The sequence below is a fragment of the Cygnus olor genome, chromosome 28 (genome assembly GCF_009769625.2).
Source record: "Cygnus olor isolate bCygOlo1 chromosome 28, bCygOlo1.pri.v2, whole genome shotgun sequence".
Taxonomy (NCBI): domain Eukaryota; kingdom Metazoa; phylum Chordata; class Aves; order Anseriformes; family Anatidae; genus Cygnus; species Cygnus olor.
In genome coordinates, this window is record NC_049196.1 from 3,002,161 (window position 1) to 3,028,926 (window position 26,766).

At 41.9% G+C, this 26,766-nt stretch overlaps 1 protein-coding gene across 1 annotated transcript in view; it reads right to left on the reverse strand.

The window, feature by feature from the left end:
• ASH1L (ASH1 like histone lysine methyltransferase) overlaps positions 1–26,766 on the reverse strand; it is a 59,059-nt gene that overhangs the window by 17,752 nt on the left and 14,541 nt on the right. Inside the window, 6 exon segments of the mRNA XM_040538693.1 lie at positions 608–681; positions 3,247–3,341; positions 9,272–9,451; positions 10,508–11,249; positions 15,547–15,648; positions 20,471–25,220. Coding sequence (XP_040394627.1) covers positions 608–681; positions 3,247–3,341; positions 9,272–9,451; positions 10,508–11,249; positions 15,547–15,648; positions 20,471–25,220 — 5,943 coding nt within the window.

Sequence of the window (26,766 nt, forward strand, 5' to 3'; positions counted from 1 at the left end):
TACATGTCTCAGAGCGCCTTCTTGCTGTACAGCTGGGGACAGATTTACCTTCCAGCATTAAATCCTGTGTTAAATCACTTGGTGGAAACTTCTCAGGGAAAAAAAAAATAAATCCTATTTTTAGTTTTGCACATATTTAAAGCTCTTTAAAAAGAATGTGACTGTTAAACACTTTCTCTTCTTTCCTCAGTACGAAAATTTCAGCTTGCAAGTGAAAAATAAATTCCACTCTGCTGGGAGTGATCCAAGAAAAATAAGGCCTGAAATTTCTCTGTGCTGTTGGCAGTACATCTGAATTCTCCTGAGGCGTGTCTAAAACAAGATCATTGCAGAAAGCAGGCACACTACCAAAATAAAAGTCTGCAGCAAAACTAATGACTTTTTTTGGCAGAAACCTATAGGATTGCTATTTTGTAAGAGATAGAATAATGGAAACTCTTCACATTTAATACATATGCAAATCCTTTTTTCCTCACCCAGTGGCAGCAATAAGAATATTCATTAATACATAGAATATATAAACATAGCTTTCATGCAAGAATTCTGCTATTTTTTTTCCAAGACTTCCAATCATAATCTTGGCAACGAGTAACTTTTTATCTTGTACCTGATTGTGTTTCCACTGCCAGAGGATGTCGTAAGGCAGCTGGAAGTCAATTCTCTTTTGTCTGAGATATTTCCCTGAAACAAAAAGGTTTATAAGTTGTACACACTCATATTCACATATCCCCAGGGGGCAAAAGGACTGCTCTAGGCACACTGCCAGAATTCTGATAGGGCCTCTCCATGTCTGAAAGTCAAAAAGGCAGAATAGCAGAATCTTCCGAGAACATTTTATTTATTAGTGACGAGCACAGGAAAGAGCATTCCATCTTGCTAGCCTTTGCATTCTACTCTGGTTTTGCACTGAGGTTTAAAGCTGTATAGACACCACGTAAGCTACTGTCTCAGAAACGAGATGGGCTTGCTGAGTTAGGTGACAGAGGGGAGCTGCATTCTGCTTCGATGACTGAACTTTAAGGGTGTCATTAAACTTTAACAGTTACAGTTAAAGTCTGAAGAGCCCTGCCAGGAACCCTGCAGGTGTTTGTCCAGAAGGGGTTAACTGGATGCGAGTTACAGAACAGCAAATAATTGACAAAACTGAAGACGGCTCTGTGTCATACAGCGGACACTGGTAACTCCTTGCAGCAATCCCAAACAAAGGAGATGCTTTCTCCTCAACTGTGTACATACTAAAATGATTTAGCACAGAGATCAAGCACATATACAAAAATTCTGCATATGTGATTCATACAAGGCGGTAAATCACAGTAGTGTACTTAAAGGAAACAGATTTTGAGTTTTGAAAAGTTTCCAAACCTTTTCCTACAACCTTTACCAAACTAATTCAGACTTGACAAAGACATTCCTAATTGTTTCAGAATGACTTCAGGATATTTTCAGCAATATTTGAAACTTTCTAGACAGGAGACACCGCTTTCACTGTAGATTTTGTCTTTATTCCAAAACTTACCGTCACCCCAATCCTTTCCTAAAGGAAGGAAACTGACTTAATAAATGCTTTGTTAATATTAAGACCTGAGGCTTGACACAAGTGCTAGGCTACTTCTAGCTAAGATCAAAACGTTCTCTTGGCATGTTGTTGGAAAATTGTCACAAAACTGTAGCGAGAAGAGTGACTAAAGATGAGGTGTCAGTCTCATGTCAGATTTTCCCAGGTTTTCTAAATGGTAATAAATGCCTTTACGTTCCTCCAGCAATAGTCTGTGATTTTGTGTAAATTCACATGCATACCCTCACAACTGGAAATTAAAATTGTGCTGTTTTCCTTACAATGTACTCCTAAATTACTTTTTATTTTCAATGCTTTATTCATCCATAGCAGGTTCCAGGAAAGAGCTAAATCTGCCGGGAATTTGCTTTCACTTCTATGACCTCACCAGGCGAAACAAAAGGCTCTTTCAAGTGCCCTGGCACCGTGCCTGCAGTATGTGGAATGTCCTTCCAGCCCTCATCAAGTAGGCACTAGTACAGTTATCTGGCACAGTCCTAAACCTTGTAACTCTGCTCTGCAGTTAAACTACTCTCCAGCTACCCAATACAGAGCAATTAAAACAGCCTTATCTTTATTGCAGAAGCTTGTTTGTGTCTGCTACTACAAACAAACTTGAGGTCACGGCCTTATGAAGAGAACAGGATCACTGCAAACTGAACCTGAGCATCCCAACAGATGGTTCAGTCGCGCAGCAGAGTTATATGACCTAATTCAAAAATGAATTGAGAAAGGTCATGTTCTTGTCAATTTAAGTTAACACCTTCAGTTCTGAAAACTGCTTCTTAAATGTTTACGCTTATTGATTCAAACAGATCTTTCAAACTCTTCAGCTGGTATTGCCTCTCTGGGAAAGTTGTGCATGGAGCACAAAGGCTCAGTTTAAGATGACAAACCAGTTAAACATTTGTATTTGATGGGACAAATACTCCTCCTGAACAATGTGAAATTTCCCAAATCCCTTTGCATGACAGTACTTGAAGTGAAAAATCGCAGCATTTTAGGGGATGAAAAAATTACCTTAAAAATAATAAATCGATTTTGTTTTGTACTGGGAAATGACACGAGCTGCAAAAACTTCAGTCTGAGAGTTCACAACCATCGTCCCCAGGTAGTTCAGCCAAATGGACTGGACTTGTCAATGCCATCACGGGACACAACAAGTTCTAAGTCCTCATGCTACCCATAGGTCATGGTTTCCTTATGCAGAGGGCAAAGACAAGTCCCAGGCCCCATTTATATCCTACTTCTCATTTCTATCCTATGGGGGAATTTATTGCTTGCTTAGCATTTGAGATTTAAGAAACAGTAATCATCATCTCTGGCTATTCTACTGTAATGTTAGTTTGAAAAGGAGGCTATTGTACTGCATTTAAGCTAAAGCATTACGGCAGTTAAAGCGTGCTTAGAACTAGACTGCTACTTTCTTACGATAAATAAAAAATGAGAGCAAAGGTCAAACAGCAACAAAGAAGCCTGGAGTCAAACTTGTGCACTGAAAAACACAGAAGGATGAGTATGACCTCTGACAAAGTTCATATGCTGAAAGATATGAGTAACCTGACAATGCCGTAAAATAAAAAAGAAAAAAGGGAGAGAGACAGAAAGACTATGAAGTTCAAGCAGAGTACTTCAATGTCACCTAAGAGTGATATTTGTTTCCCAACAATTAAAACATGTGAATTACCCACCAACATGAATAGGGGCTGGAAACAGTCCATGCTCGTGCTCTCCAGGAGTGTACTCCAGCTTTTCTTTCTTTAACTGTATGAGGCGGCTCTTCGGACTGTGGACAACAGATGAAAGCAACAGCAACAAAAAATCAGAATGAGGCACATTTCTGACATTTGCTAAAAAAACGTATTTTCTGTTTTATTAAGGCATGAATGTCTAGAACATCGAGCAAGAGGATAATAATAGGAATGGCCAAAAAAATTAATTTCCAGGTTGCTTGCCAAATTGACTTATTGTATTTGCTTCAGAACTGATGATTTGATTTTTTTCCCCACAATTTCTATTTAGGCAACACCTAATGGGACACCATCAACTTTAAATTTGTAGTATGCAACAAATGAGTAATAACTAAGATTACAAGAATAAAACAAACTTAACAAATCTTATCCAATGTTGTTTGCTTAGGTATTTGACATGTTATACATATATAGTGCCTGCTTTCTTACTTTGCTGAGAGGAAATGTTCAGGTTCTATTCCTTTAGTAGGCTGTTTATCATTAAAAGCAGGAAAAGAACAGAAACCAGAGTTAAAAAAGCAACAAGACAGCCCCTATACAGAAGGAAAAAAAAACCAGGAACATGAATTAAAAATGGTTGTATGGATCAGGCAGATGTCAAACCACCTAGCTCAGTACCCTGTCTTTTCCAAACACCTCCTTTTGGCTACTGACAAAGAAAGCATGGAAAGAAAAAACTGATGTGGTTATATTTAGTACCGTAGCTCTGCAACGTTCAGAAGAGACATCTAAATGTTAAATATACCGAAGATAAAAATGTTATTAAAGCCTATTAAAGTTTACTAAGCTTTTTAAGGGATTCATGTTTAATAATTGGACATACAACTGAAAGCTGACATGAAAAAAATATGGTATTGTTTAACCAGTGAATAGAAAACTCAAGTTAAAAACAAATTTTGAGATACAGAGATCAACAGTGGAAAACCATTATTCAAGGTAAAAACAGAACTGATGGATGGCAGTAATATGTGGTCTGCACACTCCTGTAATCCCTTCTGGATTTCTAATATTTATTCTCAAAGTATAACAAGTTAACTAAATTTTAGATAGTCGAAGAGAAATTAAGGCATACTGCTGAAATGAGGGCTCTGAATTAGATGCTGCCTATACTCTTCATTAAAGTACTCTCCTTTTAATAGCATTGTGTGTTAGGGCTCTGGTTACTACAATACGCTTGCGTTTAACCTAACACACATATACAGGCAGATACATACACACGGTAATGAGATAGATTTTAAGATCAGAAGATTTTTACAGTAAATTAATTTGACTTCTGATATAACGTCATACACTTGAACTCAGTCGAGTTTCTCTCTCTAGCCAAACAATCCCTACATTTTGTATTCAAAGGATGCATTTCAGAAAGCCACTGCACCTTGATTCGAAGATCTGAAATGAAAGACAACTTGCTGTCTTCTCTGAAAGACTGTTTTGGCAGCTCACTACAGTGTATTATTAAAATGAAACGGGACTATCTGAGCACAACACATCTGAAAGCTATTATCTTCATTTTTTAAGGCACATAGGTATTCCACCACCAGAAGGACAGGTTAGCCTGCTCCAGGTCACAGCGTAGGGCAGGAGGAAGGTTAAAACACAGATCACCTATTTCCAGTCCGGCGTTTCATGTTCCAGAACGTATCACCAGCACAAAGCTACTGCTTGCTCTTTACATAAATACAGCAATTGCAAACTGAAGTATACTTTGTCGAGCTATCCTAATAAAAAGCAGCAGCATTCTCTCAAATAATAAAGGTTACTGCTTTTAATATTAATTATGACCCTCTGTTTACTAATGGCAGGCATTTGTTTAATTTGCTTTGGCAAACAGACAGCTCCTTCACCCACCAGGAAAAAGAGTTAACCTAGAGAGGATAAAAAAAGAAGCCAGGTCTTCTGTCAAGTTGTGCTGCACTGAATCGCTAAGACTTGCAAAGAAAGTTACTCTGCAGTAACTACTTACAAGACCTGGAAGGCAAGTTCTTATCGAGAGGAAAAGGAGAAGCATTTTGAAAAGGCAAAGTGTGAACCTACATTCTCAAGAGGCAAGCAAATCCTTAAACTAAAGGCAAAAAAATAAAGAAAGGAAAACCATTCCATAGAAAGGTACGACTTAATTCCAGCCAAACACGCACCCTTTAACACCCACCTACTCAGTGGTAACTAAACTGTAAGGAGGAAACCAACAGGAGAAGGATGCAGCGAAAGCAACTAGCTAAAAACACTCACTGTAACACAAAGCTCTTTAGGCATTGTCACAAAGAACAATGGGAAAGCACCTATTTTATTTTTCTCCCGAACACAGTGATGAAGTATTGTTAGAGGCACTTAAGAATTGTCACGACAAATCAATGAGCTGAACCAACGTCACCAATACTTCTGCGATTTCAGAAGGAAGGGGTGAGAAGTTAAAATGAAACAAGTATTCGATAAAAAAGGAGAGTATGCTAAAGTAATCAAGGATAGACACACAGCTTTATAAACATCAATACCATGCCAAAAAAAAAAAGTCACTTGGATTAAAAGAGGCCTCTCCACAACATCAAGAAAAGGTCCGTATTAGCAGGCCCATGCAGCCCCGCTAGGAAGGTAACAAGCTCTTCTTTCGGGTTGGGGTTTCTGGGATGGCAATACAGGTTCTGTTTGGTGGACAGACCCCTCCATTCCCCTTTGCTGAGGCACGCCGACGCCCTCGCAGAAGCTTCCAGCGGGTGGCCGAGTGCCACCACCAGCCCCTTGTCACCCTGAGCAGCCTCGCCAGGAGCTTCCCCCAGGTCCTGTGCCCACGGCCCCAGGAGATTTGTTTATGCTCAAGCCCTGGGCACCCGGTCCCTGCCAGGCCTGTGCTGCGTGCCACCCACCTCCAGCCCAGCCACAAGGGCTGCTGATGTGGGCTGAGCCCTGTGCTGCCTCCATGGCTGCAGCCTGCACCTCTCTGGCGATCCCTGGACTGCATCCGACGCTGGTCATTGTCACAGGGCCTGATCCTGACCTGCACATCAACTCCCCCGCTCCACCTTGGCCTGCCTCCTCACCACAGACGGCTCTGGCAACGCGGACTCTCGGTCTCTGCAGGCTTTTTCTACAGCTTTGCTTCTAAAGCATTCTGTTAGCTACTGTGATTCACCCTGCAGCTCCACAAATATCAGCAAAAGGGAGGCCCTGACAGGAGCAAATGGGTGGAAACCTCACATTCCAGCCCGTGCTAAACTGCAGCGTCTGCGTACGCCAGGCGAGATGCAATTCAGTTCTGATCCCAGCACAACTGTGCAGACAACACTCCTGGAACGAGAACTCAGAATTTCTTATTGCTGATAAGAATCATAGACAATATGAAAAACCTTGCCAGATATTTCCCTAAAGATAACCATATTTTTGTTAAATACTAATTTACTTTTAATTATTTAATTTCTCTGGTGAAGTAGACTTTGTACTCCTCTAGGAAAGCTACTACTGGGTAAACAGATAGTGACTCCAGTACACAATCTTCCTTTGTTCTCAAACCTGCAGTCTTGTGCAACCACACACTGAACTTCTCTTCAGCGAAAGATCTGTGTAATTCTTCCAGTGGGAGTTGAGGATTCTGGAAAATTCACGTGGACCTAACAGCTAATACTGTCTACAAAATTACTTTTGGAAATCGAGGTAGAACTGAGGCTAACTTCAGATATCGCTCCTTTCCTTCTTAGCTCATCTGCAAGGAATTACAAAGTTTGAGCTTTCTTCACTGCGTTTTAATAAAATCTCTACATCAAGGTCAGTTGGAGTGAAATTCTGGATAGGCATATTGTACAATTCAAGTGGCAGCAGAGAAACTAATGCACAGTTCTCTCTTAAAACAGCACAGTAAAACTAGCGATGAAATGGCAAATATTTTCTGTGCTGTTGTTTTAGCAGTTGGATGTAACTGATCTAGAGAGAGGCTGTAAACTGTAACAATAAATGTCAGTAAAACTTCCACTACTTTATCTCTTCTAAGGACGCTTAGGATAATTTGAGAAAGATGCAGTAGGGTAGGAAAATGGCCTTTACAGTGAAATGTCTCCAATTGCACATTACAAAGAGAAACAGAGACAAATGATGAGTACAATATCAAGTAGAGAATGCAGAAGCTGTTTTTGAAACAATGATGACACTTAACTGTATCATCACTAGAGGGTGCCGTACAATTACAGAGCTGCATTTCTGTTTTCAACTAAGATCACATTTTCATACTCACACAGCTGCAAGTTATACAAATTATCAGGATAATAACACAAACTTCTGATGTCCTCTTGCACTGGCACACCTCTGACTGCAACAGAACTGGAACAGCGAGTTTAATTAACAGAAAATTAATTATAAAAAAATGACTACTACACTGCCAACTTAGTTTGCTGAACCAACTTAGTACAAGAAAGAAGAGAGCCAGTGCCAGGACAAATGAAATGCTGGGATCAGCCTTTTGCACAGCACCTTGGTGTAAGAAAGGACACCTAGAACAAGATGGCCACAGTTCTGTCCTTGCCCAACTATGCATCTCCGTACCTTGTTTCAGTATTAGTGTTCAAAAAACTATCAAGAAAGGCAGCTCAGATTGTGTAGGCTGCATTTACTTACTTGACCGGGAAAAGCTTCCTCAGTAGTCTTAAGCAGCTCATCACAAACATCGTTACTAGTGCAAGGGAAGGACTCGCTATGTGGAGCAAGAGGCAACGTGAAGACCAAATCAGAGCTCTTCAAGCTTCCATGGAAATGCAACATGAGATGTGATGGGAGAGGGAGGATTGCAAGCAGAGGTCAGCTTTGTGCTGGCCTTCTCCATGGCAGTGACCTCGATTCCATCATCACTCACAAACCTCAACTTTCATTTCTTGCATTCATGCAGTTTTTCAAATGACATCTGCTTACTGGCTATGAAGTAGGGGTCCTCCCTGGGGGCTGACTAGGACTGACAATGTCACTGATGTTTTATTGTAAAAGATTCTCTCAGGTCCCATCCTAAAGCAACACACCTCGTTTTTAAGAAGCAATACTGGAGTGTTGCATGACTGTGTATACCAGTGACAGAACATCCAAATACTATAAATTTTAGCACAGCTGCAAAAGAGCATGCTTTCTAACTGTTAGGAACAGATGCACTTCGATCAGACCTAGATCTTTGTTTCTTCCTTAGAGTCTTGATCCCTTATTGATGCCCTCACTCTACAGTACAAAGGACAGTGACCAGAACAGCAGATAAAACTACGCTAGCAGCCTCCCAGCAGGCTGTGTAACCTTAAGTGGTCTACAAAGTAGGATGAGTCAGAAGGTGAACGATTTCCCTCTTTTTAATCTGACACATCATATTATAAGAGAAGTGCAAATTCCTGACTTTCAACACAATTGTTCAAATGGCTGCAGAAATCTTATGTAACTACAAAGAGAAGCAGAAGCGAGCTGGTTATCAGAAATGGGAGATGCCCACCTTCTAACGTACACCAATGAAGTGCTCGATTTTTACACTAAGCAGCTCATACAAAGCGAAGGAGATGAACTTCATTTAGCTGTGAAATGAACAGGGTGCGTTCCTGAAATTCTTTCATACCAAAGATGGCCACTCAACACCATTCAGTCAATAAAAATAGAAAAGTAATGGCCCCTTTTATGTAGACGCTGTACTCGGTACCTGAACACCTCAAGCTCTGCCAGCAATTTTACTGCCATGATCATTAAGATTGTAGAAAGAAGCTGTCTTACCTTCTTCAAGGTCGATACTCAGAAACACCTTCAGATTGCTGGAGGCTGCTTTCTGACCGGGGCTATATTTTAAATCTTCACTTGGTCAGATTCTGATAATTATCATGTGTGTTATTTTTCACGGGCTTGAATTAAGTTGATGGTTTTATTTCAGCTACTTACTAGTAGCAGCTCTTTATGGCTCTAGCTGAAAGGAGACAGTTTCCAATGGAATATCAGACAGCAACTTTCCCCTGGTATTACTTACTCTGTTGTTTTGTACACATCAGAGTAGAGCCCTGCCTTCTGGTACTTCTTCTTTGGGGGCCGAGGGGCTTTTTTCTCACGCTGGGCAAGAGAAGGCAAAGGCTGTTCAGTGTTTTCAGGTTCCTGCGGTTTCCCAAGGGCATCATGTGGACTGGGTGGTTCAGCTGCTGTCTCAGAAAAACTGGAAGGAAAAGTAAAGATTATCTTAAGTATTTCTTACCATAAACATTATCTTACCACATGTCATTATTCCTTTTTATGGTCAGCAGCAAAATAAAAAGCCCAGGTTTCTGAATTACTAGGTGCCTCAGCTATTTAAAAATGTAACACAATGATCATGATCAAGTGGTAGTTAATCATAAAAAATGGAGGATCTTTTTAGAGTAACGTTATTACTCCTAATATTTACCGGTTGGAGCCTTAATGGAGTAATTTAGAAGGTGGCTTATGCTATCTGCTTTTGTACTCTAAAAATAGTACGTGGTAAACCTTTTCTTAGCTTTCGGGAGAGCCATACAATATATCCTTTGAACACACAGTTCCAGCAAAATTGTGCAGTTCTAAATGTCTATATTCTAGTATTAATTTCTGAAACACAAATGGATGATTATTTTTCCGAATTGTTCTGAAAACACAGGAAGGAAGGCTTCTGAAAGAGCTTGATCTGTTTATACTGATGACTTTGGGGATAAGCACGTGAAGATTAAATCAGACTTCTAGTGGGTTCCTTTACCAGCCAGTGATTGCACTCCTAAGACAGGTGCATACCGTAACTCCCATTTGCAGCTTTGGTTTTACTCTTTATTTGCTGTATATCAGTTGATCTCACCTGACATTGTGTCGCTTGTAAATATTTGCTTATCATGCATGAAAGTCACACACTTAGGTTCCCATGGAGCATGTAGCTCCTACAGTTCGCTATTCAGCACATGATGATCTTTGCTAAAGTGCCTCATTAGTAAACTTGTTACCAACACATTAAATGTATTCTTCATTGAGATAATCAGAAAACATGTTTCACTTGAGACACACGCACAAAAACAAGTTTTAGATTACCTGCAATTCCAGTCCATTTTGGGGTGTGATGTTTGGTAGCTTAGAAAGACCCTAAGCTTTCTTAAAACTGACAAACTCCTTTGTGAAACCAAATGTAACGAGTACGAGTAGGATCCTTTGATGGTCTGAAATGTTGTAAGTGCCAACATATAATGGAGGTACATAATTGTAAGAGAATTACCTCTTAGTGCTCTCCTGTTCTTCTTCTGGTAGAGGCTTTTGTCGTTTCCTGGCCTGTTCCTCTGCAAGCCACCTCTTTCTCTTCCAGCCTTTTCGGTGATCTGTATTCAAGTTCACACTTTGCACTACAGCTTCAATTACGTCTGTGATGGTATCAGGTCCAAGGTGTAAAGGACTGCTGCTTTCTTCCCTTTTGTCTAACTCCTGACTGACCAGTCGAGCTGCCTGGAAAGCTTGCATTGAGACGACAGCCTGCATTGGGTATTTCCGGGGCCTACCTGGCCTGCGCTTCACAAAATTATTCCCCGTCCGTGACTGCCTTTGCAGCTTTTTGGCTTTCAGAATTTTATTGACGTGGTCAAGATTTTTTTTTGTTGCCAAGATCTTGTTATAATTGCACATTTTCCTAGCTTGTCGCTGCATGGCTTCAACCACACTTCTCTTCAGATGATGTGGGGAATAGCTGTTTGGTAATCTGTCTGACAGAAGAGAGATACTATCACTGCAGGAGCTGCTTGGAATTGCTGGAGCTACAAGGCTGTCCTGTTTTCCTAGGCTCCTCTCCCTGTTGTGGTTTCGAGCAGGACTGGCTGATGGTGGAACAGATACATTTGCAATGACTGCTTCTATGGTTTTGTCCAAAGTAGCTTGGCCTTCATGTTGTGCCATGCGCTGCAGTAAGCTGTCCACTGAATCATCAACAGCAGTTGCCAGCCTTGTCCCCCGCGTAGGTACTCCGATCACTGAAACACAAACAAATATAAATATACTGGAACTTCAGCTGGAGATTGAAAAGCATGTACTAATGTAACTGCTAAAGGGAAGACGACAAAATATTTCTGTAAAAGGGTTTGTACCTTCTGGCAATAGAGACATCAAGCATTAGCTGTCAAAGATACAACACAATTTACAGTAAGTATTTTCTAGTCCAAGTCTGTTACTTTGGGAAAATGTGATCCTCATCAATTTTCCAAAGTAACAAATTTGCAAGTGCAAATGAAAACACTGTTCCCAGAGTCAAGATGATTTAAAGGAAGAAGAATCAGCAGGTCAACTTCTAAAAATCCTCCTATGAATAACCTTCTTCCTGCAGGATTCAAAAAAGAAACAGCAACATGCTTGCATGGGCACTGCTGTAAGCACAACTACAACCACTTGAAAAACCTAGCAGCCTGAATAATTCTGAAAGCAAGGGAAGGATTTACACTTTCAGCTTTCAATTTTAGATGAAATAATGAAGACAAATTACCCTGCTTTCTTATGGTCTTTAAATACACTTTGGGAGGGAGCTGAAAGTTTCTTGCAGAAACACCATCTGTTTAGCACAGTGAGCTCCGTAAGCAGCTGCACCGCCCGTGATAACCGAACGGCATGACACAACGTGTTTGGACAGCAGGTCTAGTGGCTGTCCTTGAACTAGCGGTTCTGTTTGGAAACTGATCCAAAAGGATCAGACAACTGAACCACAAACCCCAAAACAGCTGCAAGCACTGGTCATGCACGCTTGCTTGGCTGCAAAGCAGCTCTCTATGACAAATGCACTGAAATCCCACATGCAGCCAGATCTGCATAAAAAGGTAACGAAGTCTGGTCTTTACCAGCATCACTTCAATGTCTTTGAAGCTGAAAAACCCGTGACTCAGTTTTATTCCTGTGCTCTCCTGCACAAGAAATGCCTGAACTTTTAACACCTGACTATACACAGCCTTAGTTTGCTGTTGCTCCTGTTAATTGAGCAAGTAAAAGAAATTTAACAAGTCAGAGAAAGAGAACACTTCTTCACTGTAGAATATTTTCTTTAGCATATGCTGAAGAAAGCATCTGTGACAATGTTTGTTTAAAGGGAGGAGGAAATAGCAGTTTTGCCACATTCTTTACATATAGAAATTGTAATACATAGTTCTGTAAGTACATATCCTAAGGATGTTTACTACAAATTTGCAATCAACTTCACTGTCTAAGAATGTCTGAATTCTAACAGAAGCTTTTTCTGCAACTGGGATTCCATATAAAATCGGTCAGAGTTAAGGATTTTTTTGTGTCCAGCAGCAGGTAAGCTTACACTCAGTGGCAGTGGGACTGCAAACAGGCTCTCTTTTTACTACATGGCTGACAGCTTCCTGGGAATACACAGGAAATGAACATTTTCAGATCTCCTTCCCTCTGACAATTTGGTCAAAGGATTCAACAGTTCTGTAGCTGTGAAAATCCAACAGAGCAACACGTACGCATTCACTCCCAGTGTGACTGCACGAGTCTTGCCTCCCTACAAAAAAAGGGCTCAAATCCCGTAAGTGCCTTGCAGAACGACTGCTGACTACACTACAAGTCACTTCATGCTGTTAACAGACAACTGGGCACACTCTGACTTAGCGGCTGTCCTATTAATCCAGCAAATTCCTGTGATATTACTGAAGTAATTTATACGTTGATACAATCTACCTTTTCTGCAGTGCTCCCCAATCTATCATTTAAGGACTACATGAAATATGGCTCCAAAACTGCAAATTGCTGGATACTCTGTAAACATACACTACATGCGCTACTGTGCAATGACCCACAACTTTTCCACTCACACAAACGTGCGCGTTTGTCTGTCACCCAGCCCACTGAAACGGAAGACCTTTTCTTTAAAAGAAAGTTACCTGTGAATAGAAAGCAGCAACAGACAGCAAAAAGCTGACTGTATGTCAAAGACACAATTAGACTGAAAAATCAAGGAGAGGACAAGTATTGCTCTTCCACAACATTAACTGTCAACTTGCAATTTTAAGAACAGTGCGGTGCACGAGCAAGAGAAAGGTGTGCTGTTATAAAACAGCAGCTAACACAGAAATGCATTCTTCATCTTAAAACCTGCCAGCTTAAGTAGCAGTTTATCTAGCACAAGAATAACAAGAAACCAGACTAGAAGGGAACTCGATGCCTACTTGTTAATGCCCTTTCTAATGAGAACTGGAGCAAAAAATGCACTGTATTACATGTACTTCAGACACTGTGATTCTTAGCATCACTTGAGGAAAGCCTTCCCCCTTTGCTAAACATCAAGAACAATGCTATTCCCTGCATTTCTTCTAGTTAACACGTACTCACAGGATGGGTTCTTCCACCTTCATGTCCCTTGTTAGTTTTATCTCATTATAGTTCTCGGTTTTTCCGATTTTTGTCCTCACACGTTTGTGCTGTTCTTTTATAATTAACTTTAGTAAACTGTCCTACATTTCAAACCAGGAACTTTTAACTTTCTACATGCTTCTGTGCTTGTGTTTGAGATGACTAAAAGGTCATGATTCTGCCAAGCCACTCTTTTCACATGCTTCTTCTCATCCATCATCTCCAGTTCATGTCCCGAATGACACTTTTTAGTGGTGCGAGCCTACCTTTAGCACTCTTTTCCGTTAAACTTGCCTTCTAAGAAATCATACCTACAAGATCTGAACTCACTGATATCTTCCTTCATGAAATCCAGTTTTTATTTTACTGTTTGCTATCCAACTGCTTCCTAAGGATATTTTTTTTGTGCGTCTTTCATTCATATTGTATTTCACATTGACATTTTCAGTCTGTTCCCCCCTAATGATCGCAATCAAATCTAGGAGTCTCTCTTCCCATTGCTTTTCCTGTTTTATGGTTGAAAAAAAAAAACCTGTCCTCCATGCTTTGCTCATAAGTTTTTATCTTGCTGGATTCCCTTCCTAATGAAGGTCACACCAGTTTCTTACTGCTGTTTGAAAGATGCTGCAGATTGTGCCAAATATGCCTTTCTTGCTTCATCTTCTTGGCCCAACGGGCTGTGGCAGATTGTTATGATAGTGCCCACAAGCTTTCCTACCACTAAGTATCACTCAAGTTATCTTCTGCGGCTCTAAAACCTCCCTTCTATTTGGGACACGAGGAGGTGAAAAGCCCTTCACTTTCTTCCTTGCCTAGCCTTTCTACAAAAGTTACATTATTCAGTGTGAATACCTTTGCAGTGAACTACCCCACTAGGTGTTCATTGTGCCGGTTACTCAATCTTTTAACTAGCCTTCAAACATTTCTATCTAATCCTATTTATTTTCCAACCTTTTTTGCATTAGTATATTGGCTTCTGTTTATTAGATTTCTGACTCATCCCTCTCCTTGTTCCTCTTTCTACGCTACGCTATCTTTATCTCCCTTCAAATCTTAAGCCTCTGCTGAGGTTCTCAGTGTTTATATTATCTACGTGTTTTTATCACCTGTCTTTGCTGAGCTTATTTTTAAGCCATACTTCCCCAAATTAGCAAATTTGTACACAAATATAGGCTTTCCCTTCTTTGTCAAGTGAACGAATTTGGACTTCAAGCAGCAACCTGTGTAGCATGTCACCCCATGGCTGACAACGCCAACTCCATTGACATCTTGCCGGCATACATTTGCTCAACTTCACAATACATTTGTGCAGAAGTTCTTGTTTGATAGAACTGATGAGGAGTTCCCAGCCCTTTCGGTACTTCAGACTCTCTCCTGTTGTGATTTTTGACCTGCCTAGGCTCATTCACAACTATACAATTGGGGTTGACTAGGATGGACGAGCTGCTTGTCATCCTCCATCACCTTAGCAGGCTTCTCGCATACGACAAAGCCAACACATCAGCACATCCCTTCTTGATCCTAATAGTTATCTACCCCAGTTATCTGCCTTCCGAACAGCCCAGAAGTCAAGCTCTTCCCCACAGAGGAATTTATTCATCTAATTTATTGATTAACTGTAGTGTCACAGGTCTTAATAGCAATTAAAGACTCAAGCTTCATGAAAACTAATTTAACGTGGTGAGGAACCAAACTCCATTCCGCCATAGCTATGCTGCTGCTTCCATATGTACCAGCTCAGTTTCCCCTATTCTACAGTCCAACCTGAAGCACTTGTATCCTAAACTCTAAGTGGAAAAACTCAGCATCTCCATGAAAATACTGCTGCTGTGAAATTCTCATAACAATGTTGTCTTAGCTGCCTGTAGCAGTATAGGTCTTAGTATTGCAGTGGTCCTCAAAATAAGATCAGCAAATATTACTTGCCTGTAGAAGATGTGCTCTCAGATGTTGATCTCTTTCTGGAAGGGCTGCAATTTGTGCTCTCTGACTGCCTCTGGGAAGGTTTGTCCTGTGTTGGCAGAGTGCCTGAAAAGCAGATCGGGGAAGACAAAAGCACAAAAAAAAGACACCTCACTTCAGTCTGGCAGTGACAATAAAACACACTGTAGATGCTAAATATTCAAACTAATATATTACTCTTTTTTAGCTTTAAGAACGCTTGCTATGATGCACATACCTGCAGAAGGATGGAACTGAACCATCACGACAGAATTTCTTATAGACCAAAGGCATAGAAAGGACAATAAACAAGCCATATGGAAGAACCACTTGGTATCTGAGTATCGGCTTTTACGTAAAAAGCAAAAAAAAAAGGAAAAAACAACCAACATGTCCAGGGATGGAGACTCCGCAACCTTCCTAGGCAACCTGAGCCAGACTTCAATCACCCTTATAAAGGCACATTTTTTTCTTCTGTATGAACATCATTTCCTATATTTGAGTTTGTGCCCACTGCCCCTTGTCCTGTCACTAGGCAGCACCGAGTTTGGCTCCATTTTCTTTAACCCCTGCCATCAGCTATGGGCAGCATGGATAGATCTCCCTTGAGTATTTTCTGCTACAGGCTGAACAATCCCAGCTCTCTCAGCCTCTCTATGACGGAATTTCCAATCCCTCAGCCGCCTTTGGCTTTTCACTGGGCTCACTGCAGTATGTCCATGTATTTCTGGTACTGAGGAGTCCGGAACTTTTATGATGGGTATTATTAGCTTGTGGTGTAACAACTAAGAAATGTTCCATTGAGAGAGGAAGTAAACAATACCACTGTTCCAATTATTCTAACTTCTTGACAAGGCAGAAGAATCAGATTTAATTTCTCAGGAATCCTTCTCAGCAAGGGCACGACTGTAAGGCTGCTGGACACTGTCCTGAGCTGCAAACCAAAAATCTTCCTGTGAAGATTTTCAGGTTTTCCTGCATGGCATCCTGACGTAGAGATGGTGCTGAGGGCTCCTGAGGTGGCTTCTTTACAGTCTGTTTCTACAACATGCAGGCAGAAAGAAAGGTGTACTGGGACTCTGCAGGGAGACTACATGCAGTTGCTTAATCTTAGAAAGAACGATTGTTTCCTTATTCCAGAATCAGTTTTTCTAGTAAAGAACTGTAAGAGAAGTGATTTCATGCTGCACAGATTAAAACAGATGTCCTGGGACCTCAGGAAAATAAGGGGGTTAAGGAGAAAAGAGGGAGAAGAGGCAAAGCAGAGAGGGAAGGAGGCGAAGCAGAGAGAAAAAAGAAAAAGCAGAAAAAAAATCAGAAAAAGAGGGAAAAAAAAAGGAAGGAGAAGACTGCTTGCTCTAAGCAGGAGGAGGTTATACGGCTGTCCTAGGACGGAAGAAAGTGAGAGGGCCCCGGGGGGCCGCTCGCTCTCGCCCCCTGAGGCCTCTCCCCGGGCAGCTCGGTGCAGGCCCGAGGCGGCGCGGCCCAGCCCGGCCAAGCGGCAGCAGGGGGCGCCGCTGCCCGCGGCCCGGCCCCGAGCCGCGCCTCGGCCCCGGTACTTGGATGGGAATCCGGTACCGGCACCGGCCCGGTGGTGGCTAAAACGCCAAGAGGCCTCGCTTGGAGAAGCGGGCTTCCCTCGGCCGCGCGGGCTGCCCCTCGGCCTGCGGGCCCCAGGCCTGCCCTCGCGTTGGAATGGCTCCCCGCGGAACGGCTTGTTTTGATTTTCCCTTTCCTTCCAGGAATTGTGAGCAGCCCACCGAGGCCGGCCTGCGACAGGCGATCATCGCGAACAACTCGTGGCGCAGAGCTGCACACGCTTAAGCACCGCTGCGAGCCCCGGCTGAGCGGGTCATGGTGCCCACCGCAGCCCTGCTCCTCCACACGGCCCCCAGGCCGCGCTCCCCCGTTTGACTTTGGCAGCCGGCTAACAAAAGCGTGCCAGGAAGGGAACACGACGCAACGAAGGAGCCCGCGATACTTGCTTCTCAACATCCTCGCTTCACGGTTTAAGAATAAATCCGTGCTTTTTTTGCGGGACCCCTGATCGGAGCAGGCGCTGTTAACGCTGCTCGTGTATAACGCAAAGCAGTTTTGCCTCGTGGACACGAGACTGAGCCCGTCACCCGCTGTGCTTCCATACCCTTTTTGGGACGCGCTCCCAGCTGCTCTCACCAGAGCCAAGGCAGCAGGCGAGGACGCTGCCACGGGCAGCAACACCAGAGCTACCGCCTATTTCACCATTTAAAGACAAAAAGTTACAGCCTAGGGGCCTTCGTGTCGGAGCGTGAACTGCCAGTTTTAAACAACACATCTCTAGCATGTAAACATCTCTCTAAACTCCATCCCCTGTGAGATACCAACACTCGCTAGCATCCCTTCCCCAAAACATTCGCATTTTGATTACAACTCTGATACAAGCGATCATAGACCGTCTAGCATCAGCTGAAATCACAGCATCTGTCGGTTCAAAAATCTGTGGAAAGGAAGGGTATTTTTCAGGTGGGTATTTCTGAAATAAACTATCATGAATGTCCCCTATGGATCATACAGGTCAATTTTAGGAAGCATTGCCCAATGCTGGTCTTGGACTTTTCTTTTTAACAGCTCTGATTCAGTGTTCCCCCCACCATGCACCTTAACTGCATCTGGCTTAATAAATAAAAAAATCTTTGCTGCACTTCATTTTTTTTCTCCATCTATGCTATTTTGTGAAGTATGCAAAAATATCTAAGTCTTTCACGGTAATAGCTTCAGAATCACAATTCAGCAGCAGAGAGAAAAAAAAACAAACAACTATGCTACTTGACATCGATCTAAGCAAAAATAGAGGCCCTTAACACGCAGCTTTTTTCTAGATGCAGTCTTAAGTTCTCTGATGTACTGCACATACGTGATGCGGGGCACTAGGAGCTCCTTGTGAATGAGATGAATACTGAGCTGAAGGCTGGCCTCACAATAAAACAGCTGGTTGCAATTGCGGGAAATACACGCACTGGAAGTGATACATTGCATCTGATGAACCAATTAAACACTCCAAGAGGGAGAGTGATTCAGAGCCTTCACTAGCAGGTTTCAGCTTAAAGCATCTCTGCTTTTTCCTTTAATTAGGCTGTTCCTCATAAAAACCCAAGTCAGATCATTCACTGTAATGGAATTCCTCAGGAAATTCCCTGAACTGCACAAGCTACCACAACTAATGCTTCAATCCTCGGAGACAAATTTAACCCTTCAGTGACCCAGCACTCTGAATTTGTCCTTCTATTGCAGCAGGAGAAGCAATCTTACAGTTTTATCTCTTTCTCCTGACACCCTCCCCACAAGTAGTTTTAATAATACGAAGTACGAAAACCTAAAATTTTATGTTTTTCTAACTACATCGTATGCAATGTACTTTACTTTCCTCATACTAGACCATAAAACAAACGCATGTTTTCAAAAAAAAAACACACCCAAAAACTGTTTAGATACACACTATTTAAATATATCATCAAAAGTTATGCTTCTCGGGTGAATGGACAACTTGTAAAAGAACCCAGCCACTTCCAACTGCCCCTAAAATAATGAAGCAAACCAACCAACCAAAAAAGCCAAAGCCAAAGGCAAAATAAAACCTCCATCCATGCAAGGTACTATAGTGAGAGCACGGAGGTGGCAGGAGGCATCAGAATGGGAGCGTTACAAGAAAAGGAGGAAGATGAAAGTAAGGAATGCGCGGAGTTAGTATTCCTTATTGACAGTTAGCTGTTTCCTCAGCTCTTGGTCTGTGAAGTATTAGTCACAAGTGGTTTTGGGTAAATGACTTAAATTTACCAGGATCAGAGCAAGGGAGGAGAAACTATCAGGCTTCTTTTATGCAACAGAAGCAAGCAAGTAAAAGCACAAGCCACACTTTTGTCTTCTGCTTATTATGTTTGTTATGTACTCTCACTAAAACCTCCATGGCAATTAAGACAAAAGTGGGTAAAATGTGAAAATTACTCCCACCAACATCTGTAATAATAAAGTACAGCATGAAATGACAACATGAAGCCAGTAGGGAAACCGAGGTACAATATAGTTTGTTCCAGTCCTAAACTTTGTATTACATATTCTGTTCTTACTATCATGTAAATGACGAAGTTCATAGCTTCAGAGACCAGGTCCTTCCCTTGAACAGCAATCTTTTGATACTGTCATTGCAGTTTTCTGCATATACAGTCTCAGCTAGTTCCGTTTCACTTTTGTTTGAGGCTATATAAGATGAGTTTCCCAGCTATTAATAAAGCAGTCATTACAAAGTTTGGTCTTAGGCATTCCCAGAATCATTTAGCAACTCTTTGGAGGTACTGCTAGAGGCCTCAAGTCAGGGATTCAAAGCTACACTGCAGTAAAAATTATCGAAATACCTAAAATGGAGTCATAAAAGAAATATGAAACGTTTTCTTTACTGGAGAAGTCCTTCGCAATAGTAGTACTAATAGCTAGTCTAAAACCAAATCAACCAAAAACTAAAGTGCAGAACTAAAACCAAATCAACCAAACTTCAAAATAAGCAGAAAAAAGACTTTTACAGTATCGACAGCCTTGAGAAATTTTAGATAGTTAAAATTGTAAGGGAAAACAAACAAACAAACAAAAAACTTTTCATGAGAAAGCATCCCTAGCAAAGCTTTATATACTGTTATAACAAAGCAAGACAGATCTGGTGGGAAGAGGTACTTACACAGTCCCAGAAGTCTGTACCAAAAGATATGCAGAACTTTAATAGTAGAAATTCTCAAGAGCAAAAGCACTAGGAATACCGAAATTCAACGCAGAAAAACTGCCACAAAGCCAAAGCTATACTTGCTTGCCTTGTCTAGTGCACGTTTGCTAGAACATAAAATAGCAAGGCTCGTACGAAATGATACAATTAGAGCTCCCTTACCTGACAGAGGCTGCAGTGCCTTTTCAATAGAAGGCAACGGTTCCTTTCTAAGAGGTCGATTTAGCGAGGTGTCTTGTGCACTGAAGAGTCCGGGGCTGTCAGTTAATTTTTTACGTCCATTGGTGCTGGTAGAGTTCGTGACTCTGCAGCTGCCTATTGCACTTGTGAAAAGATTTGTGTGCTCATCATTGCTGGCTGGCTCCGAGCTGGGAGTAAATCCCCCCAGGGACAGACCTGGGGAATTTTCCGAACAGTCTATCTGTAACGGTGTCTGCAATCCCAGTGCTAACGAATTCGTCTCCGAAGGCTCTCTCCTGACCCATTGTTCATCTCTGCCTAGCAAACCCTTTGAAGGTGACAGGTGTGGACAAGACATATGACATCTGTGTTTCTCCTTGTGTTTGTACCTCTCACCAACAGCCTCCTTCCCAAATCGGTAGCGCTTCAAGGACTCCAGAACAGTTCTTGAAGAGCTATTAGCTGTTATAGTGTCCATGGAAACCTGTGGCTGTTCAGAAGTACGATGTTCTCTGTGTTTGTGGCGATGTCTATGCTTATGTTCAAGCATCCAGCCATAAGCCATTTCAGGTGGCACACTGGGGTAGGTGCTCATTGACAAGAGCGGAGTCCTACTTGTTGTGAGGAAAGCCTCCTGGCGTAAAAGTTTATGCTTCTTCTTGTGATATTTGGTGGGATTGAGAAGCAAATGGCCTGTATGCATGTAGGAAGGTGGTGGCAGTGGGGTAGTGAAAGACGGGGAAGGTGGAGGAGGATAAATGGTTGGAGGGTACCTTCCATAATAACCTAAACCTATGGGAGCAGCTGCAAGGGGAGATGGAGAATAAGGCATGCCGTAAGAGGGATAGAACCCGGTACTGGAGAGAGGAAAGCTGAGACTATGCATAAAAGGCATTTCTGCCATAGCCTCCCGCATTTTTGGAGGCCTGCCCCTCTTTTTCTTTAAGTCAGGTTTTCTAATGTAGTGCAATGGATCTAAAGGAAAAGTAGGGTGAGTATAGAAACTATTGAAATTTATCCTAAAAATGGTAGGCAGTAAGTCTCGGGGTATAAAATGGTGACTTCGGTGGGTTATTCTAATTTCACTTAACCGACTTATTAATTCTTCTAACTCAGCTAGAAAATCTGGGTCCTGCCTGCCTCGGAGTTGAGGATACTTCTTTTTCCTTTTTCGCTTCTGCCTCTTCATTTTGTCATAGCTAAGGTAATCGTGACTTCGGCGCTTGCACTTGTGTTTATGCTTCTCTTTGAGATTGCTTAAAACCGTGGAAGTTTCAGGCGTAATAAGGGAAACATGATCAAATGAATGCCTTTTCTTTTTTTGCCCACAAAACTTCTCCGCTCGATCTGAAGTACTGTTATTATCTGTTCCTATCCCGCTGTCACTGGGTATCGTCTCATCGCTGTGAGACTCGCTCACTGGGGAAGGAGTAGCTTCTTTCAGGGACGTCAGCTCACTCAAGTGAGAAGGAGAGTTTGGCAACAGCGTAGGTGGAGACAATCTCCTCCTTCCCTTAGCAGCTTTCTTCATTGCAAGTGTCTGAACAACACTTCCTTGTCTGGAGTGGATATGTAAATACGGCACAGAGCTGGGCTCAATAAATCCGGCGTCGCTGCTGACGGGGCTCTGTCCCCCACTCACGGCAGAAGACTGAGAACAAACGGGAGACGGAAGAATCTCGGAACTATTAGCTGCTGAAGGCAGCAAATGGGGAAGTACTTGTCCAAATGATGTCCCGGGAGTTTGCTGGGCAGACTTCTCAAGAACCGTCAAGCTGGCAGAATTGCTAGTTAAAATACCATTCAGGACAGCTTTAGGTTTCCTTCCTCTCCTTTTTCCTATATAAATTGTTCCTTTCTTGCTGACATTTATTTGCTGGCCTAATTTTGAACCAAAAGTGGCAGCAAGAGTTGACACCGTATTGTGGAGTTTAGATTGCACTTTCCCTTTGTTATTTGGTTCCACTGTACTAGAGAGAATCTGATTCAAAAGTTTCTTTCGCTTCAAAGTTTTCATTTTATTTATTTTTCGAATAATTGTTTTCATTAACTGTCCATTATTTCTCTTGGCAACTTTTCTGTCTGAGTCTACTTCCAAATCAGTCATGCTACAAATATTAGGTTTTTGGACTTCTTCTGGCCCTCGGAGCTGGTCCGTTCTCTCAAAAAAATCCCCACTTCGATGCTGATCACTTTCAGACTCTATCTTGTTTGAGTTCTCTGTTCCAACAAAAGGTGCCACAGAAAGAATAGGTGGCTTCATTTTAATCGATGACCTGATCTGTCTTTTAGGCCTCCCTCTCTTCTTAGGAAAAGCTTGTCCTGATAAACTCTGTTTTAGGGAAGGAATTTCTACTTCAGGCTGCAAAATGGGAGGTTCTTGCTCTTCTTTTGACTGCACTGAAAAGACTTTTGATGCTGGAATCTTTAGAGTTCTTTTGGGAGGACCTTCTAGCTCTGGCATCTCCTTTGATTTGGGTCTTCCTCTTTTGGGTTTATACATGTCAGGTAAGAAATCATCCGACATACACAAACTTGAAGGTTGTTTGTGAGCGCTGTAGAACTTTTGAGTCTGCTTGTCAGTCTCAGTTAACAGTGCAAGAGACTGTCCATTAGCCTCATTCAGTTTTGGCAACTGATGTTTGACAAATTCGTGCTCCACGAATGTAGATGATCCTATGTTTTTCAAAAACTTGGCCTGCTCCAAATTACTGCTTGATAGTGCACTGTATGAAATGTTTTTAAAAAGCTCTGACCTTTCTAGTTCCAGACCCTTTGGAGGTCGACACGTGTTTCTTGACACCACTTTAGTCCATCGTGGTTTCCTTCCTTTTCTCTTCTTCAAAGGTTTTGATTGCTGACTAGCGCTCGGATTTTTTGCTCCTTGGCAGGATTTATCTGATGCAGCTATTGCACCAATCTTTAGGAACTGCTTGCTACTAAACAAGCTTGTAAAACTAACTACTGAAGGGGTGACAGTAGCATGAATGCTTGTTTCAGCTGCCAAAATAGGTTTTTTCCCTAGAGAGGGACTAGTTCTTGAAGTTTCTACATAAGTAGCTTTCGAATCATTTAGATCTTTATCAGCACCTTTAAAATCGGTGCTCAGAGTATGGTTCAATGTTCTGTTTATATTCAGAAGTGTACTGTCAGGCGAAAACTGAGTTTTGCCAATCTGATCTGAAATGCCTTCTAATAGATCAGCTGTGGAACTTAAATGCAACGTGTTAGATGCTAACTGGGAAGATGCTGTTGAGAGGTTCCTGTTTAAGGTTGTAACAGACACCGTGGGTGAAGGTGATGGGAGATTTCCTTCTCCTACTGCACTAAACGGGGACTTTGCTGTGGATACATCTGAAGCACCTCCTGTCCTGAAGTCTGGTGAAGTGCAATATACTGGAGGCTGTTTTTCATGCTTAGATGCTTCATAAATCCCTTTTTCACTAGTTGAGTAACTGTCCTGTGGAACACAGATTCCTTCATTAAACATCTCTTTGCCCACATCAGCAATTTCTTTCCGAACTGAAAATTTTTCCAAGATACTTTCTTTACTTTGCCTCATAATATGCTTCTCAAATGTTTTGCTGGTAGTACTTTCTTTCAGTAGGTCTGCAGAATCATGGCTTTCGAGGCTACCAAGGTTTGAATTGCAAGGAAGCTTAAAGGGCTCTGAGGCAGGTGTAAGAGTGTCTGCTTTCAGAGTTCCAGAGTCCTTGTTAACCAAACCCACTGGAGTGCTGATTCCTGTTGGCTTCTTTCCAGAGTCCTTGTTAACCAATCCCACCGGACTGCTAATTCCTGACATCTTCCTCCCAGAGTCCTTGTTAACTGGTCCCACTGGGCTGCCAATCCCTGGTGTCTTTCTTCCAGAGTCTTTGCTAGTGAGAACTGTCGTACTGCCATTCCCTGGCATCTTTCTCCCAGAATCCTTGCTAAGCAATCCTGTAGGACTATTTATTCCCAGCAACTTCTTCCCAGAATCCTTGTTAATCAAGCCAGCTGGAGTGCTAATCCCTACTGCCTTCTTTACAGACTCCTTATTAGTCAATCCTGTTGGAGTGCTGATACCCGGAAATTTCCTCCCAACATCCTTGTTGATTAATCCAATCGCAGAGCTGGTCACTGGCTGTTTCTTCCCAGAGTCCTTGTTAACTAACCCAGTCGGAGTGCTGATCCCTGACGGCCTCTTTCCAGAGTCCTTGTTGACCAATCCAATTAACGGGCCAATCCCTTGTGGCTTCTTCCCAGAGTCTTTGTTAACCAATATGGCTGCACTACCAATCCCTAATGGCTTCTTCCCTGAGTCCTTGCTAACCAATCCAACAGCAATGCCAGATCCTGGCAATTTCTTTATCAAATCTTTGTTTACTATCCCACTAGCAGTTATGGTTCCTGGTAGCTTCTTCCCAGAGTCTTTAACCAAACCAGATGCAGTTCCACTTCCGGGCTTCTTCTGCTTTGTTTTGGAAGACTTCGAAGGAGGACAAGTTGCAATAAGCTGAGCCAATTTCTCTGTTACAGTTGTTGCTCCATTAATTTGTGTTCTATCCTTTAAGTCAGAATTATGGCTACTGATAAGAGTTGGAGGAGATGACTTTATATAATCTGTCATTTCAGAGTGCAATGGGGAAACTTTCTTAGATAAAGGATTTGTTTCTACTTGTATACCTTCTTCCACATGTAATTCAACTGTTGCGACATCTCCAGCTTTCTTGTACGACTTTGAAGGGTCCTACAAGTCAATAGAAAGAGAAATTCTTTAGGAATAGAGCACAAAGACTCTGAGTAACACAGTGTCTTGCGGAGCTTATTAATACTTGCTTTTGGTAAGGTAACTGTATAACCTGAATCTATGAATTTTAAAGCAATTATATTTCAGTGGACATGTTAAGGCTTTTCTAATGTTAAGGAAAAACAAACTCACCACCAGTTCTCAATATAAACCATTTAATCTGTTCCCTAGTTATAAGAATTCTCCCACCACCCCCAAAAAAAACACAACAACCCACAACCAACCTACCAAACCCTACTGATATTAAAATGTCTCAATCTTGTCTCATGATACTCTCAATCAATGTAGTACCAAGTTCTCCCCAGAGAGGACTGCTAATTGTACTAAAGTAATTCAAACTATTCTCTTGTTTGTATGGGGTGAGGGAGAGGGAGAAGAACATGAAGTAAATGGAGCTTGCAAAGTTTTTTCAGTTCTGATCTAATCAAATTTCAAACTTACTCTGTAAAAAAAAAAGTGCAATATCCATTACCTCAACAAATCCTATTAGGAACCTGTCAATAATATATTTTAGTTGTTGTTTTTGAAGGACATTCTTTTTACATATAGCTCCCAGCACATCTTTGAAATGTATGGGATACAGTCTCTCCAACCTGGACCTAAAAATGGAAGACAGCCATCCCTTACAAGATAATTACATGCACACACTATTTGAAAACTTTATGGGATCTACTATCTCAAAGATTAAATGTAAAGCAGAAGACATCAATGCCATACCTATCCATCCCTCTCCAATAAAAATAAGACAATTGCATAGTATTTACTGTACTTAATTACAGTCAGCACTAGATTAATTACATTTTAGAAAATTGTAACTATGGTTGGCAAATACCTAATTATGCTGAAGAAAGATATAGCCTGGATTCCTCTGAAATTATTTGATAAATAGCAAACTTTGGTGAAATGAATGAACTATTTACTCAGCAAGCTAACACCAGCATGATTTTAACAGAGGACTGCAAGCTGCATTCAGGCTCACATTATTTCCTAGAGATGGGAAGAAGTTGCTTGGGTAACACGTGTTGCCTGAGCTGTCAGAGCCTCTGCAGTGCATAAACAGGCACTCCTCATGCTGAGCTACTGCTTTTCTGCAGGGCCGGAGCCAGAGGTATGCTTCTTTCTGCCTGGCACTTACATGGAAGCTACTGAGTCAGCACGATCCACAGAGTGGTTCCAAACCTGGAATCCAACCACTGCAGCCGAGGCTCTCAGACGTACCGCAGGTGCAGGCAGACAGAGTACTGCAGATCTTCACTAAGCAGGATTAAAGCGGTCTTTCTGATCGGGGTGGAAAAGACCTTCAAGATCGTCAGGTCCAACCATCAACCTGGCCTGCTGAGTCCCATCACTGAACTGTGACCCTCAGTCCCATGTCCCCACGGCTCTGAAATCCCTCAGGGATGGGGACTCCCACTTCCCTGGACCCCCTGTTCCAATGCTTGACCACCCTTTCCAAGGGTGGTCAAACAAAACACAAAAAAGCACA